The 13,955-nt window shown below is 45.3% G+C and overlaps 1 protein-coding gene across 1 annotated transcript; it reads left to right on the top strand.

Moving 5' to 3' along the window:
- The first annotated feature begins 365 nt into the window (after positions 1 to 365).
- Positions 366 to 7,947, top strand: LOC310697960 (protein FAM162B-like). Its single transcript, XM_083484550.1, has 5 exons — positions 366 to 384; positions 2,829 to 2,926; positions 4,946 to 5,051; positions 6,461 to 6,569; positions 7,390 to 7,947. The coding sequence occupies exons 2-5, from the start codon at positions 2,845 to 2,847 to the stop codon at positions 7,501 to 7,503; spliced, it is 411 nt and encodes a 136-aa protein (XP_083340676.1). The 5' UTR covers positions 366 to 384; positions 2,829 to 2,844; the 3' UTR covers positions 7,504 to 7,947.
- The last annotated feature ends 6,008 nt before the right edge of the window (positions 7,948 to 13,955 follow it).

Genomic DNA, 13,955 nt, shown 5'->3' with positions numbered 1-13,955 from the left:
TAAACTGGAAAGTCACTGAGATTTTTAGGGTGTTCAAAAGGGGGGCATTCAGCACAAAACTTGCGTGGGGGTGGGGGTGGGGTGTTTTGTGTTGAGTATGTGCCACAGAAGTTCAGTCAAGCATTTAGGCTCACCACAGGAAACAACAGTATTGCAGATACAGCTTTTACACAGCAAACACGAACACACACACTATATAAAAACACTGTTTACAGTTGCTGCAAGAAGTCTTCACTCTCTGAGTCTAGCTTGGGCTCTAGCTTATAAGGTTCTTGCTGGGACAAAGTCCAATATCCCTCAGACAAGCCCTTCACAAAGTCTCCCACATTTTCACAGGATCTTTCCAAAAGTCTCCACATCTCCAACAGATTCTCAGTGAATCAGGTGAGTTAGGGACTTGCCTGTGCCCTGCGTGTGAAGACAGGCTCTGGCAGATTGAGCAGATGAGACCAGTCATGGGTCCAAAGGCCAAGAAGGCAGTTTCTGTGCATACGGAAGAGGGAAGTGAGGGGAGGATGGGGGTTTCCAACCTGGGAAGGGCAGAGGCGTGTGGTGGGTGCAGTCCACCCGGGTGTCATGACTGAGGAGGGTGACAAAATGGCAGGCAAGTGGGTGGCACACCTCAGTCCCAGTGTTCAGGGATGGTGAGAATTGTAGTCCCCAAACAGCTGGAGGGCCAAGTTTGGCCATGCCTGTTTTAAAAGGTGTGGGTGGGGTAAGCAGATCTGGGGCTCTTCACTAAAGGCGGCGGGGGGGGGGGCTTTGTTCCTGCTGCAACTTCCCTGGGGATCATCTGGCTTCCTGCAAATGTCCCCCCCCCCTAAAAAATAGAAACATTGCTGTTTCTTTTTTTATAGCCACAAAGGTGAATCACACTCATATTCAACCAAAGTTCACTGGGCCAGGAGCCTTCTGTGACAAATCCCTCACCAGTACCATTCTTTTTCATTGCCAGGGCTGACATATTAAATATGTAAGTGGAAGATTGTAGGTCAGGCGCCAACTAACGCACACTCAGAATGGACCAGCTGAACTGAGCAGACCTAAATAAGTCATCACAGTTCTTTTCAATGAGTCTGCTCTGAGTATGGCTAACACTGAATGCCACCTGTTGGCTTTTCTAGCAAGATGTGTAGCAACGAGAAATGGGAGTCACTGGGGGCATGAAGAGCAGGCATCAATATTTAAAGAGAAGTCACAGGGTGTAGTCCCCTCCATGTGATACTGCTGTACCATCCTGATTTAAGCAAGACATCCTGGAATTATGGAAGCCATACCTGGCTTCTGCTTGGATCCCATAATATCCCATTCTTTGGTCTGGCGCTCTGACATGAGTCAACTGGCTTGGACCAGAGCACCAGACCAAAAATCCCATTTGGATCACCCATATGTTGGAGGGTATGCTATATGCATGAACAAAGTCACAGCAGCCCTAGCATCTCCACATAGTGCTGGCAATGACTCCTCCTCAACCCCTTGAAAGCCACTGCCGGACACTGCAATACTGAGCTAGCCTGACTAAGTAGAAGCCAAGTTCCTCTGTTCCTAGTGTGCCAGGCTCCTTCCCACTTTCCCATCCTTGCATGGAGTCAAACGCTGGGTTAGCCCACTCCAACACAGGACTATAGAGTCAGACTTGAAGGACCCTTGGTGCAGGGAATCCTGAACAAGTGCACCTTCAAGAGATGGCTGTCTGCTTGGAGACCTGCAGTGTGGGAGAACCCACCCTACTTCATACGAACCCTCTGCCTTCTAGAAATGAAATTTTGATGAGCTAGCTCAGTTGGCAGAACATATGATTCTCAATCTCATGAGTTCAAGCCCCATGTTGGGCAAAAAAGATTCCTGCACTACAGAGGACTGGTCTAGATGACCCTCATGGTCCCTTCCAACTCTGCAATTCTATGTACATTTCATCCTTCCTTTTATTCCCCAACACCAAAACCACTTTCTAAAAAAAGTTGCAGAACTTCTCCAGGGATTGAGGGGCGAAGTGTCCTGATAGCGTCACATGTACTGGCCAACCATCACCACCCACAGCTAAGTTTTGTGGCGCTATTACATTTGGATGTTTATGGGAGTTCTGCCCTGGAGAAGGAAGGTGACTTATATGAACGTTGCAAGGTTGCTTCCCAAGCTGTTCCCGTGCCAGACTCCTCTGGGATGCATGGCCTGTGGCAAAAGGGAGAGGTTGAACGCACACCATACATTTACAGTACTTCTAAAAGCACACTCACCAAGAATCCTGTAATTTGTTAAGGGTGCTAGGAATTGTATATCTGTGAGGGCAGGTGTGGTCTTTGGTAATCTTTTGTAGTACTATATGGTGCACTGTGTGAGATCAAAATTTAGCACCCCCAAATGGATCTTCTCAATTTTGCACCCTCTTGGTTCAGTGTCCTGTATGGCAGAGCTGCCTGCACCACCCTAAATCCAGTGCTATGAGGGGTTAATTACAATTCCCTGGATTCTTTTTTGGAAGGTGGGGGTTGCTTTAAATATATGGTGTGTACACAGCCAAAGGAAGCAGATTTGATTGATGTTGTCACTGTTACTCTGGAGATCTAACTGGGAGAAGGTTCATGATAATATAATGATCATCAGCTTTAACCCAGAAAGAAAACCTCCAAGGCTGAACTTGCCTCTGAGTCACCTCAGGAGGGAGCGGCCTGTTCCATACTGCCTTGCTTCAGTCAACAGACTCAATTGCTCCTGTGTTGCCTACCTAGCCAGAACTCCAAAGGGAGCACTGAGGCTGCCAGCATGTTTGCAAGGTTGTTTGGACACAGGCCTCTAGCCACACTGTGGAAAACAGGTGCTTTCTGTAGGAGCCATGGCACCGGAATGTCACTGGCGAGGACAACCCCTTTGCCCGAAACGGAGGGCTCAGTGAAGAGTAGGCTGGCATCTCCTAGAACTTTTTCAGGTTGGTAAGAGCAGTTCTAAAGCTGTTTAGAATTTGTGTGTGTGTGAAAAGTAATGGAACAAGTGGAATATACACGGGGGAGGGCACAGCAGGCAACCGTTCTTGTAAAGGGATAGTCTGCCCACCATAAGCCACACAATCTTAGCCTCAAGTCTCAATTACTGCAGTGTGTGTGTGTGTGTGTGTGTGCACGCATCCAACCATCCTTCCCTTGTCCAGAAATTCCAGCTGGTACAATTGCTGCAGCTAGGCCATTGATGGGAACAGACAATCGACATCACACAATGCCAGTGCTCAAAAGCTTGTGCTGGCTGTTTCCATGCTTCCAGGCCAGGTTCAGGGTTCTTGCATTACTTTATCAGGCCCATAGCAACTTGGGTCCAAGGGACCACCTAATCCTGTCTATTCCCTGCCAAATCACTGGGATCCTTGGGGGAGTCGCTGTGAATGGTCCCCCATGGTTTAGAGCACAGCTTTTATCAGTCAGAAGCCCTGTGTTCAATATTACGTGCCCAAATTAGTACAAGTCCCTCCCAGTTAAGTCCAGACAGGCTCTCTACCTGTTGAACAACCAGCATCTACTGAAGATTTTATTTTATTTTATTTTGTCATTCCAGCTAGCATTTGTTTAACTGAGGTTTGATTTTATAGTTTTAACCGGCTTTTATTTATTTTTGGTATTGTACCTTTCCAAACTGCTTGGAGACTATCATACCCTCTGATATTTCTCTGAAGAAAATAGGGACTCCCCATTCCATAATGATAGTTTTACTGTTTATACCCCACACATATGACTGGGTTGCCCAAGCCACTCTGGGCAGCTTCCAACATAAATAAAAACATAATACAACATTTAAAAACATTCCCTATACAAGATTGCCTTCAGAAGGCTTGGGGGTCGGATAACTCTGTACCCTCCAATATTTATCTAGTGAAAACAGGGACATCCTAAGAAAAAGTGGGAGATTCTGGGATCTAATCAGAAACTGGGATGGCGTCTCTAAATCATGGATGTCCCTGGAAAATAGGGACACTTGGAGGGTCTGGACTATTGGAGTTATGTGATATCGAAATAGTTCAAATAAATGAAATATTAGGAAAACAGTAAGCCTGAGGTAGGGAGGTTTTTTCACCTAAGGGCCAGATTCCCTCGTGTGCAACCTTTTTTTCAAAATCTGCTGTTACTGGGTACCTAATAAATGAAAGAAAGAAATAAGATGGTGGTTGGTCCAAGGTCACCAAACAATCTTCAGAGTTGAAGCAGGGAATTTGAACTGCATCTAATTCCACTCCTGATCTGTTACCTAGCTTGGTCCCCCCTGTTTTAGTTATTAGAAAATCAAAGCAAAAAAACAACAGCTCACTTCTGAATAATGGAAGACTTGAGAGGCATGCATATGATTTTTCTCTTTCTCTTGTAAAAGTCTTTCTATTTCCTTGCAGAAGGTAGACGGGTAGAAATGAAGAAGGGTGTTTTTAAATGAAATTTAAAATCTTATTTTAAATAATCTATTTCTTGAAGTATGTACCCAGTTGGGCTGCAGCAGCATTGTTATAACTTCCCGGCTTAGCAATTTATTCTGGGTACTTTCTTCCCACAAACTATAAATCATTTAAAGACTCTTTTCATTGCATAGCTTGTTCTGGGAGCTGTGAGCTTTATTGATTTCAGTGAAGAGAATTACTAAAGGGAGACGAGACATTTGCCATTTCCATCTGGGCTGTGTGTGTTTTAAAAAAATTGGGTGGAGGGAAAGGAGGGGGGAACCTCCCCACACCCTTTTGCCCTTTAACCAAAGTTTAAGGGAAGAAAACATCATCTCACCTTGAAAAGTACTTGTGGCTTTTCCATCACTTGCCTGCTGGAAAGGGATGATCCACAAATCCCATCCTACAAGGCAATTATTTAGAGTGGTTAATCCTATCCATTGATTCAGTAGTGGGGGGCGGGGGGGTCAAGGATCCTGTGCTGGATGCAGTTGGAACCAACAACTGCTGAACTTTGGTTATATTTTTAAGGTCACAGAGCATTCAGAAATGAAAGAAGACCAACCAAGCTTGACAAAAAGGTACTGCTGTGGTTGGGACGGTTTAAAAAAGAAGAAGACATCCCACACCTCTTGTCGTAAGTAGCCACAGGGGTTCGCTAGTTATTTATTACAATATCCTTAAAAGGAAAGGGAGCCAGGGGTCAAGTGCAGCCTTCATGGCTTCTTTATATGACACTAGCATGATTATTAAGCTGCTTACTCCCCCCCCCAAAAAAAAAACCCCATACCATGCCAAATTTAGAATACATCAGACTTTTTTTAAAAAAGAAACATCGTTAACTAAAAGTGCTCATTCAACAGTAAAAGGACACTGCACACCGTTTTCTCAGGTGCCCCACTGAGAAGCCTGCAAGCAAGTCCTGAGGGCACCTGCAGCATCCTCCCCACTTGGGATCCCCAGCTCCTGGGATTCAGAGGCATCCTGCCAGATTTGTGAAACAAGGGGTGGCAGCAAGACCAGCGAAATGAGAGTTAAGACCCTGTCACATTTTGTTGCATCATTCCACCCATCTGCTGTCTCAGAAGCAACTTCCTGTCTCCAAGCAGAGAGAACTAAATCCCGACTCCTCTCTCTCTCACTTGCTTGCTCTTCATAATAACGCCTGCGCAGCCATTAATTCCCTTGTCACCCAAAATACATTTAATGGCAAGTGTGTACTTTCTCTGGAAGAGCTTCACCGGGGCTGTGTGTGATACAGGAAGTTCAGTGTGTGGGCGCCGATCATTGTCTCCATCCAAAAATAAACCAAACCAAGTTGGAAGATTCGTTTATCCATAACCGCTTCCACTTGCTTTTGAGAGAAATTTTGCAAAGCAAATTACTGTAGCACTCAGCTGCTTCCATGACAAGGTACACAGAGGATCTCTGCAGCATTTTTATCATGGTTCATCTGTATGGTGCTTGATAGTAACACACAAATGTTGGAGAGTGGGGGAAAGCCAAAATAAATTTGCTGTTGCCTCCTTCCAAAAGATTATTCATATATTTATTTATAGTAATAAAAAATGTATATTGCTATTCATAAAAAAACAGTGCTTTACACCAAGAAAACATGAGATCGTATTGCAAAAAGCACAAAAAAATAATAAAACCAGAGATCAATTAACTATTGTGGTAGCTCCAATATCCTAGAATCATATATACCTGCAGCTGTGCCAGAAGAGGGGAGGGGGAGGGGAGTGCAGTTTTGGGGGCCTGATTTCAAAACTTGTTGCCCGAAAATTGATACGTGACAACATGTGGTACTTTGTACTTGGTGGCATAGTATCTAGGGTGTTGTGTTGTGCTAATTGAAGAGAGGACATACTTTAGATCACGGGTGGCTCTCACCCTTCACCAGACATGATGAGCTCCAGGTCCTACCATCCCTGACCGTTGGCCATGTTGGTTGGAGCTGATGGAGTCCCTAAACAACCAGGAGGTTCCACCTGGAGCCTAGAGTAGTCAATGACACTACAATGCCATTGTTTTCTGGTTTTCCAGAGTTGAAGTCCTCAAGGCTGCTCAGAGCCAGCTGAGGATCCGAATCTGCTACATCATGATTGCATTGACTCTGCTAGGATGCGTGGCCATGATCATCTCTGGTAAAATGGTAAAGGAATTGACTTCATTTGTTTCTCAGACCAAGAAATACAACCCAACGTGTTTTAAACACATACACAGAGAGAGGGGTTCACATACAGTGCTCTGGCACTGGGGGGGGGGGCAAAGAGCAGGCGTGGTGTGGCTGGTGCTCTGCCCAGGGGCATGGTGCACCGCCCACAGGGGTGTGGTGCACGGCCTGGGGTTGTGGACCCAGCGTGGGGGGGGCAACCACAATGGAACCCCACCGGGATCGTGCTGCTGGGGGTGGTGCGCTCCACCCGCCACCCCCTCTTCCTCCACCAGTGCTTCTACATGCCTTGCTGTTTGTGTCTACTTGAGAGCGGCTTCCCTGCGAGGGATCACACCTGTATAGGGCTACCGCCAGAGATGGACAGATCTGTCCATTCTGATTTCTCTTGGAGTAGAGCCACGCCTAAGATTCAAAGCACATTTAATGTACATTTAAAGTACGGCACATGACTTGCCACAAAGATTCGTGGGAACAGCAGTTTGTTAAGGATCCTGTGAATTGTAGCTCTGTAAAGGCTAAACTACAGTTCCAGTTGGAAAGAAGCCATAGGCTTTCAACAAGCATTGGACATGTTTTTAATATATGGTGTGGATCTGCCCAAGTTTCTCATGTTTCTAATTTGAAATTGAGTTCTCTATATTTCTCCCAAAGAACATTTTCTTTTTCAAACACTGACAAGTGATGCCTGCACTTGGGGGCTGCTCAAGAAACAGTCAGCTGTGTGGGGCCCTTGTGATCTTTACCTTGGATCTCTGCTGTAGGGAATGTTACCAACCAGATGTTCTTATTTTTGAAGGCTGTCAAAAGAGAAGACACGCTGCTGAAGATAAACGCAGAGAAGAAAGCTAAGTGGAGAGCGGAAGGACAGGTGGAAAAGGAAGAAATGGCTGGAAAATCTGAGCAACCATGAAAGGGATAATCCCAAAGGATGACCAGTGGTCCATACAGAGAGCGCCATCAAGCAGATGCTCCTCTAAGACTTGGGTGTCTACTCTATACCTGATAGGAAAACAATCATTTCCTTTTTATTGTAACTGTAGACAGCCTAATGGAATCCAAGGGGAACCAATCTCAAGACTTCAGTATTTAATTCTGCCCATAGACTGTGACCATTTAAAATACTTCCATCTTTCAGACCTGAGTTGGACAGTGGAGAACGTTTGGACTCAGCTGAGCATTTCTGATTAGAGGACAACCATCACCTGTGACCAAATCTCTCTCTGTACACCAGCCTTTCTGAATCTGGTGCCATCCAGAGGCTGCTGGATTGCAGTGCTGGACACAATTGGCTGGGGCTGGTGGAAGCTGGAAATCCAAGAAGGCTGGCCTTTGCCAAACTGTTATATCCCCATCCCAACCCACAATCAAAATAGTTAATAAAATTCATTTGTGTGAATAAAATGATATTTATATACAAGAAGTGGAACAGGGGAATCTTGTTGGAACAATTTAAATGGGGTCCCTGGATCAATTACCCTGTAAGCTTGAGGCAGGAAAACTTGTTTAACTCAGAGGCCCCCGCTCTCCTTTTACATAGCCTTCCAGGGTCCACTTACAAGTGCTGGGTGGGGCTACATACAATAGTGGGTGGATGTGACTCATGCTGGTTCAAGTAAAAAACAGAGATATAAAAAGGGTAGAAAAAGACCACACGTTTGGTAAGTTAAAAATAGTTTACTTTCAAGCTCTCTAAAGGTCAGATTCATGTGCTTTGCATACATCATTCAGGAAAAGTTCCACAGGCAGTAAAACTTGACTTAGTTGCACTGGGGAAATTTCTTAAATTATTGGTACAGTATAGGAACTAAATGGCATTGAGCTTCCCTGGTAGGCTGAGGGTAGAACAACAGGCTTGATTACCCATTTCCTCCTAAGTTAAGGGAAAGTGACCTCACTAAGCCTGGGAGGGCAGCTTACCTTATGTTATTAACCCCTTCATGCATTAATAGACTTAAGCATGTTGGTTGTATGAAGCTGGTTATTGCAGAAACCCCTTCTCTGGAAAATATAACAATTGCATGCACAAGTAATGAACCACCCAGAGTCCCATTACTACTATCTCCCTTCCTTTTGCATGCTTGGCCATCTGTTTCAGGAAGGCATCATCTATGTCCTCCGTTTGGCTTGGGGATCTATACTAAACTCCCACAATGAGGTCACTGTTATTCTTCTCTCCCTTAATTTTGACCCACATGCTCTCACTTTGGCTTTGAGGTTCTAAATCTTGGATCTCTTCACAGGTATACACATCCCTGACATATAACGCCACTCCTCCTCCTTTCTTGTCTGGTCTGTTTCTCTGAAATAGATTGTATCCCCCCATTATTACATTCCAATCGTGGGACTTATCCCACCAGGTTTCAGTGATGCCTATTATGTCATATTTAGTTTGCTGTACCAAGAGCTCAAGCTCATCTTGTTTATTTCCCATGCTTTGCGCATTAGTGTACAGACATTGAAGTCCATTAATCATTCCCCCGTGTCTCTTATTTAAGGATTTTTTTCCTCCCACCACTAGGTCTGCGTGCTGTTTGCTCCATTTGGTCTATGACATTTGGATGATCATCTTCATCAATTGATAGACTCCTACCTTCAGGAGCACTGTCTCCCTCCCCCACATTAGTCAGTTTAAAGCCCTCCTGATGAGGTTTCTGAGATTTTTGGCAAAAACATTTCTCCCAACCGTTGTGAGGTGCAGCCCATCGCTTGCCAGAAGTCCATCTTCAAGAAACTGCAGTCCGTGATCTAAGAATCCAAACCGTTCCTGTTTACACCATTTGCGAAGTCAGCTGTTCACTTCCACTATTTTTCCCTCTCTCCCTGGGCCACGTCGTTCAACTGGGAGGACAGATGAGATGACAATTTGTGCATTTAGTTGCTTCAATTTCCTGCCGAGAGCCTCGTAGTCTCTTTTGATCTTCTGGAGGCTATTGCTTGCAGTGTCATTGGTTCCCACATGAACCAAGAGGAAGGGGTATTTGTCAGTGGGTTTTATGATTCCTTGCAGTCGTTCAGTTACATCTTGGATCTTAGCCCCGGGGAGACAGCACACTTCCCGAGACATCTTGTCAGGCCCACAGATCACTGCTTCTGTTCCCCTCTGTAGGGAATCCCCTATCACCACTACACGCCTCCTCTTGGGTTTGGTCGGGGTTCTTCCGTGAGCTGTCCGTTCCAAGGTCGCCTGCACATTCCCTGAGGACTGACTTTGCTGCTCGTCTTCATATACCTGATCGACTGTAATGAGGGAGAGATCCTCAAATGGAGTCTGCTCTTCGTCTTCCATGCTAGGGGAGAGGACCTCAAAGCGATTGTGTATTTCTAAACAATCAGAGCGAACCCTGGGCCTCCTACTTCTTTGAGTCATATTTCTCCATATATCTGGCTCCTGTGTTGGTGAACTAGCCTCCTTCTCAGGGGAGTCCCCTGTCTCCTCCTTGGTGGAGACGGTGTGCTCTGTTGCTTCCAAGAAGAGCTCCAGCTCTCTAATTCTTTGGAGCGTAGCTACACATTAATGTAATGCAGGAATATGCAGCTGTCCCTTACAGAGATCGAACCTGCAACCTTGGTGTTATTTGTGCTTTTATCTTGTGAACCACCCTGAGATCTTATGGTGAAGGGCAGTATATTAATATTAATAATAATAATAATAATAACAACAACAACAACAACGGCAGGAAACCAAAACAGGAGTGATCCTGCTAGGTGGTGAAAAAGGATGCACAGCAACATATTGTTGTGGGTCTCATTTGTTTAAACAAATAGACACCTAACCATCTTCAGGAGCAGTGTTCAAACTAACAAGCAGGAGGAGGATGAGAAGAATGTTTTTGCAGTGATTTGTATGGCATGGATGCCTGACAATAGAGCAGTGATGGTGAAGAACCACTGTCCCTGGAGCCTAGTTAGGCCCACCAGACCTCTCCTTCTGCCTGTCCATCACCTGACATCACCTGACATTAAGCGCAGGACAAGTATAGCTGCAACTGAGCACACCACCAAATTGAATCCATGGGTGTAAATAGGAACATCCTTTTGCAGCCATGGCTTTTCTTTTGGTGCAATTGGAATCTGGCCCATTGCCCCGTTGCACTGCTGTGAGGAGGGATCTGAGCTCCTGGTCATTTCCAAGCATGTCCTGTCTCTTTGGCACACTTCTGATTCCTTTGTAGGCTTAGGCTTTGTCTTTTCCTGCTTGGGATACCTGGAGATTGATTGGTGGGTGACTCTGTTCACCTACCAAAGTGTCCCACTGAAGATTGGCCATTTTGGGTGGGGGGGGGGGAGAGAGAGAAATATACACCCATCCTGGTTTCTAAAGGGATTCTCTAATGTTAAAAAAAACAAGAATGTTACAACAGGCGTTGTGCCTTTGATTCCAAAGTGGTGTGTCTAAGTGGATATTATTCGGGGCGGTGATAATCGGTGTTAAGTCATTATCCAAGCTGTTTAATTTGATGTTGCTCTATAAATGAATCGGCGTTTATTTGCATGCATATTTTGGTGAGAGGGAGATTAAAGGGGGGGAAAGAGTTCCAGCAACAACATAATGATGTTATGATGACACTAACTGGGGGGGGGGGATGCAGCTGCCATTCAAAGCTTAACTGCTCAGTCATTTAAAAATAAACACTTTATAATACAGTTTAAGGGGGGAAAGGGCAACAAACAAAATGTACAAAATCTGTCTAGCTGAAGTCATCAATCCCCAAAAAGGCTTGGATGAGCAATAGCAGGAGATAATTTCCTACCAGGGATGAGTCATCATCATCTACATCACTGAAAGAGTCTTGTACCCCTTACGCAGATTTCAGTGGCACAGAATGTGGGACCTTCCAGATGTCAATGGACAACTCCCATCATCCCTGACCATTGGCCATGTTTGCTTGTTGGAGTTCCACCAATGTCGAGGACACCACATTGGATACTACAGTCATACCTCTTGTTACGTTTGCTTCAGGTTACATCTTTTCAGGTTGCGTCCCGCAGCGACCCAGAAGTACTGGAATGGGTTACTTCCGGGTTTTGCCGCTCACACATGTGCAGATGCGCAAAATGACATCACGTGCATGTGCAGAGGAGGCGAATCGCGACCCGCACGTGTGCAGACGCGAGTTGTGTTCCTTTCAGGTTGCGAACGGGGCTCCGGAATAGATCCTGTTCGCAACCAGAGGTACCACTGCACTGCTATATGTGAACAGGCCACCTGTGCAGTTGTCAATTCATCATCATTCTTTTTTGTTTTGTTATTGTGCCTTTAGTAACAGCAAAGCGATCAGCATGCTGCTAAGTGTTGCACAGAGAAGCACTGCTTAATGCACAGGTGCAGGGGCTGATTTGGAAGCTGGCAACCCAAGGCACAAGCAGAACACAAATGGACCCACAGTGTCTAGTATCAGGGTATGCCCAGCACTGCCTGGGAATTTGTAGAAATGAAAAGGCGTGGATTATTATTTTTTTAATGAATAGTGCAATGTGTGAGTTTGGTCCTATCATGCCAAAAATTGGGTAAAGTCACTCCAAAGGCATATTTTGGTCCCACCATCTTGATTCAAAATGGTGCCTGACATCCAAACATCAATGAAGATGGCTGTCCCCACTACAGGAACCCTTTTGCCAGGTCTAGCAATGATATCACAAGAGACAGCTCCAAATGAGAAAATGAGCAAAGTCATGTTTTGGTCTGCCATCTTGAATCAAAATGGCAGCCAGCATCCAAACATTGATGAACCCCCTCATGACAAGTTTTGTGACAAGATAAAGGGCAGCTGAAACCATGGAAAAATAACAGTCAAACCACTTTCAAAATTATATAGGAGATTCTTGGGAGGCTGGCATTCTCTGCAGCACAAGGAAGATCCCATTTCCTCTGAGCTCAAAATGTGCTTACTTTTGTATTTCTCTTGGATGAGTTGTTTCCCACTGCAATTTGTGACATGAAACCAGAGACTTTGTTTCAGTGGTGGTATCTGTTCCACAAGAGCTGCTTCTCATTCATAATTTATTGCTCCCTAAGACTTTTGGGCTTTTATGTTACAAGCAGTTCCTTTCCCAAAGATGGGTGAGAAAACTCACCTTCTTTCCTTTTTTACAGCAAAAGGAAAAGCAAGAGAAGAAAATTGTGCAAATGAGGCAAAGTGGCAATTCAGGTACACACGTTGTCGCTTTCCTAGAGAGTTTGTTCACCTCAGCATCAGAAAGCCTCGGTGTGACTCAGGAAGCACACAGTGTTTAGGCCATGATCAGCAGGGTCCTCTTCCTTAATAAAATAAGCTCGTAGCTGAAGGACACAGAGAGGAATAACATTTTTTAGGCCCAGTTTCTGGGGCCAGACATGAGAGAACTCCATTCTGAAGCCCTGTTTACCAAACTTGAGCACAAAATCCAGCTGCCAGTTTGGATTTTGTCAGGTCTGGTTGTGCGTAAGTTTCTTCAGTTATCATCACTCCCCGTAATGCTGAGCTGAGGTGGAGGCTCTAGGAAGCACTGCAGTGTGCAGACATAAAACAACTGTGGCATTGCATCCTTGTTTCTGATGAGAATAGCTTGTCAGGTGGGGTTGTTTGGTGGGCCAGGCAGGTGGGGGGGGGGCTGAGGAAGAATTGCAGCCTTCTGCAATGGTGCCTACAGAAGCAAGCTCACTCTTGGCAGAAGAAGCAACTTCTGCGCAAAAGGTAATTTGGCTGCTGTGATTTTCATGTATCTCAATTAGTATCATTGACTCATTACATTGCTATTAGCCTACAGGTTACCAGATTTTTTTCAATGACTCTAAAACTCATGGAGGTCAAATGAAGCTGAATGTTAGAAGGTTCAAGACAAATAAAATAAAGGGCTTATTCACACAATGTATAGTTAATCTATGGAACTCTCTCCAGATGGAGGAAGGGATGACCACCAACTTGGATGGCTTTAAAAAAAGGATTAGACAAATTCATGGGCATGAGGCTCTCAGTGGCTATTAGCCATGATGCTTCTGCTCTGCCTCCACAGTCAGAAGCAATATGCCTCTGAAGGCCACTTGCTGGAAGACACAGGAAGGGAGAGGGCTCTTGTGTCCTGGTCCTACTTGCTGGTTTCTCACAGGCACCTGCTTGGCCACTTTGAGAACAGGATGCTGGTTTAGATGGGCCATTGTCCTCATCCAGGAGGCTCTTCTCTTTATGTTTCTTCTCTTTGTCACAGATGAAGGCATCCAGTTGTATATCATGGCATTTCTTCTCTCTGCATTCCTCCCAGAGATCATTTCTCCTCTGGTCACTTGACTGCCTGTCTCCAGGCCCTGTGATCATCTGCCAGAGATTCACGCAGCTGCAGCAAAACATGTCCCTGCATCAGTCTCTTCAGCCACATCAGGCTGCA

Source organism: Podarcis liolepis (genome assembly GCF_965112155.1).
Source record: "Podarcis liolepis genome assembly, chromosome: Z".
In the NCBI taxonomy this organism is placed as follows: domain Eukaryota; kingdom Metazoa; phylum Chordata; class Lepidosauria; order Squamata; family Lacertidae; genus Podarcis; species Podarcis liolepis.
This window is presented reverse-complemented; position numbering and strand designations above follow the sequence as displayed.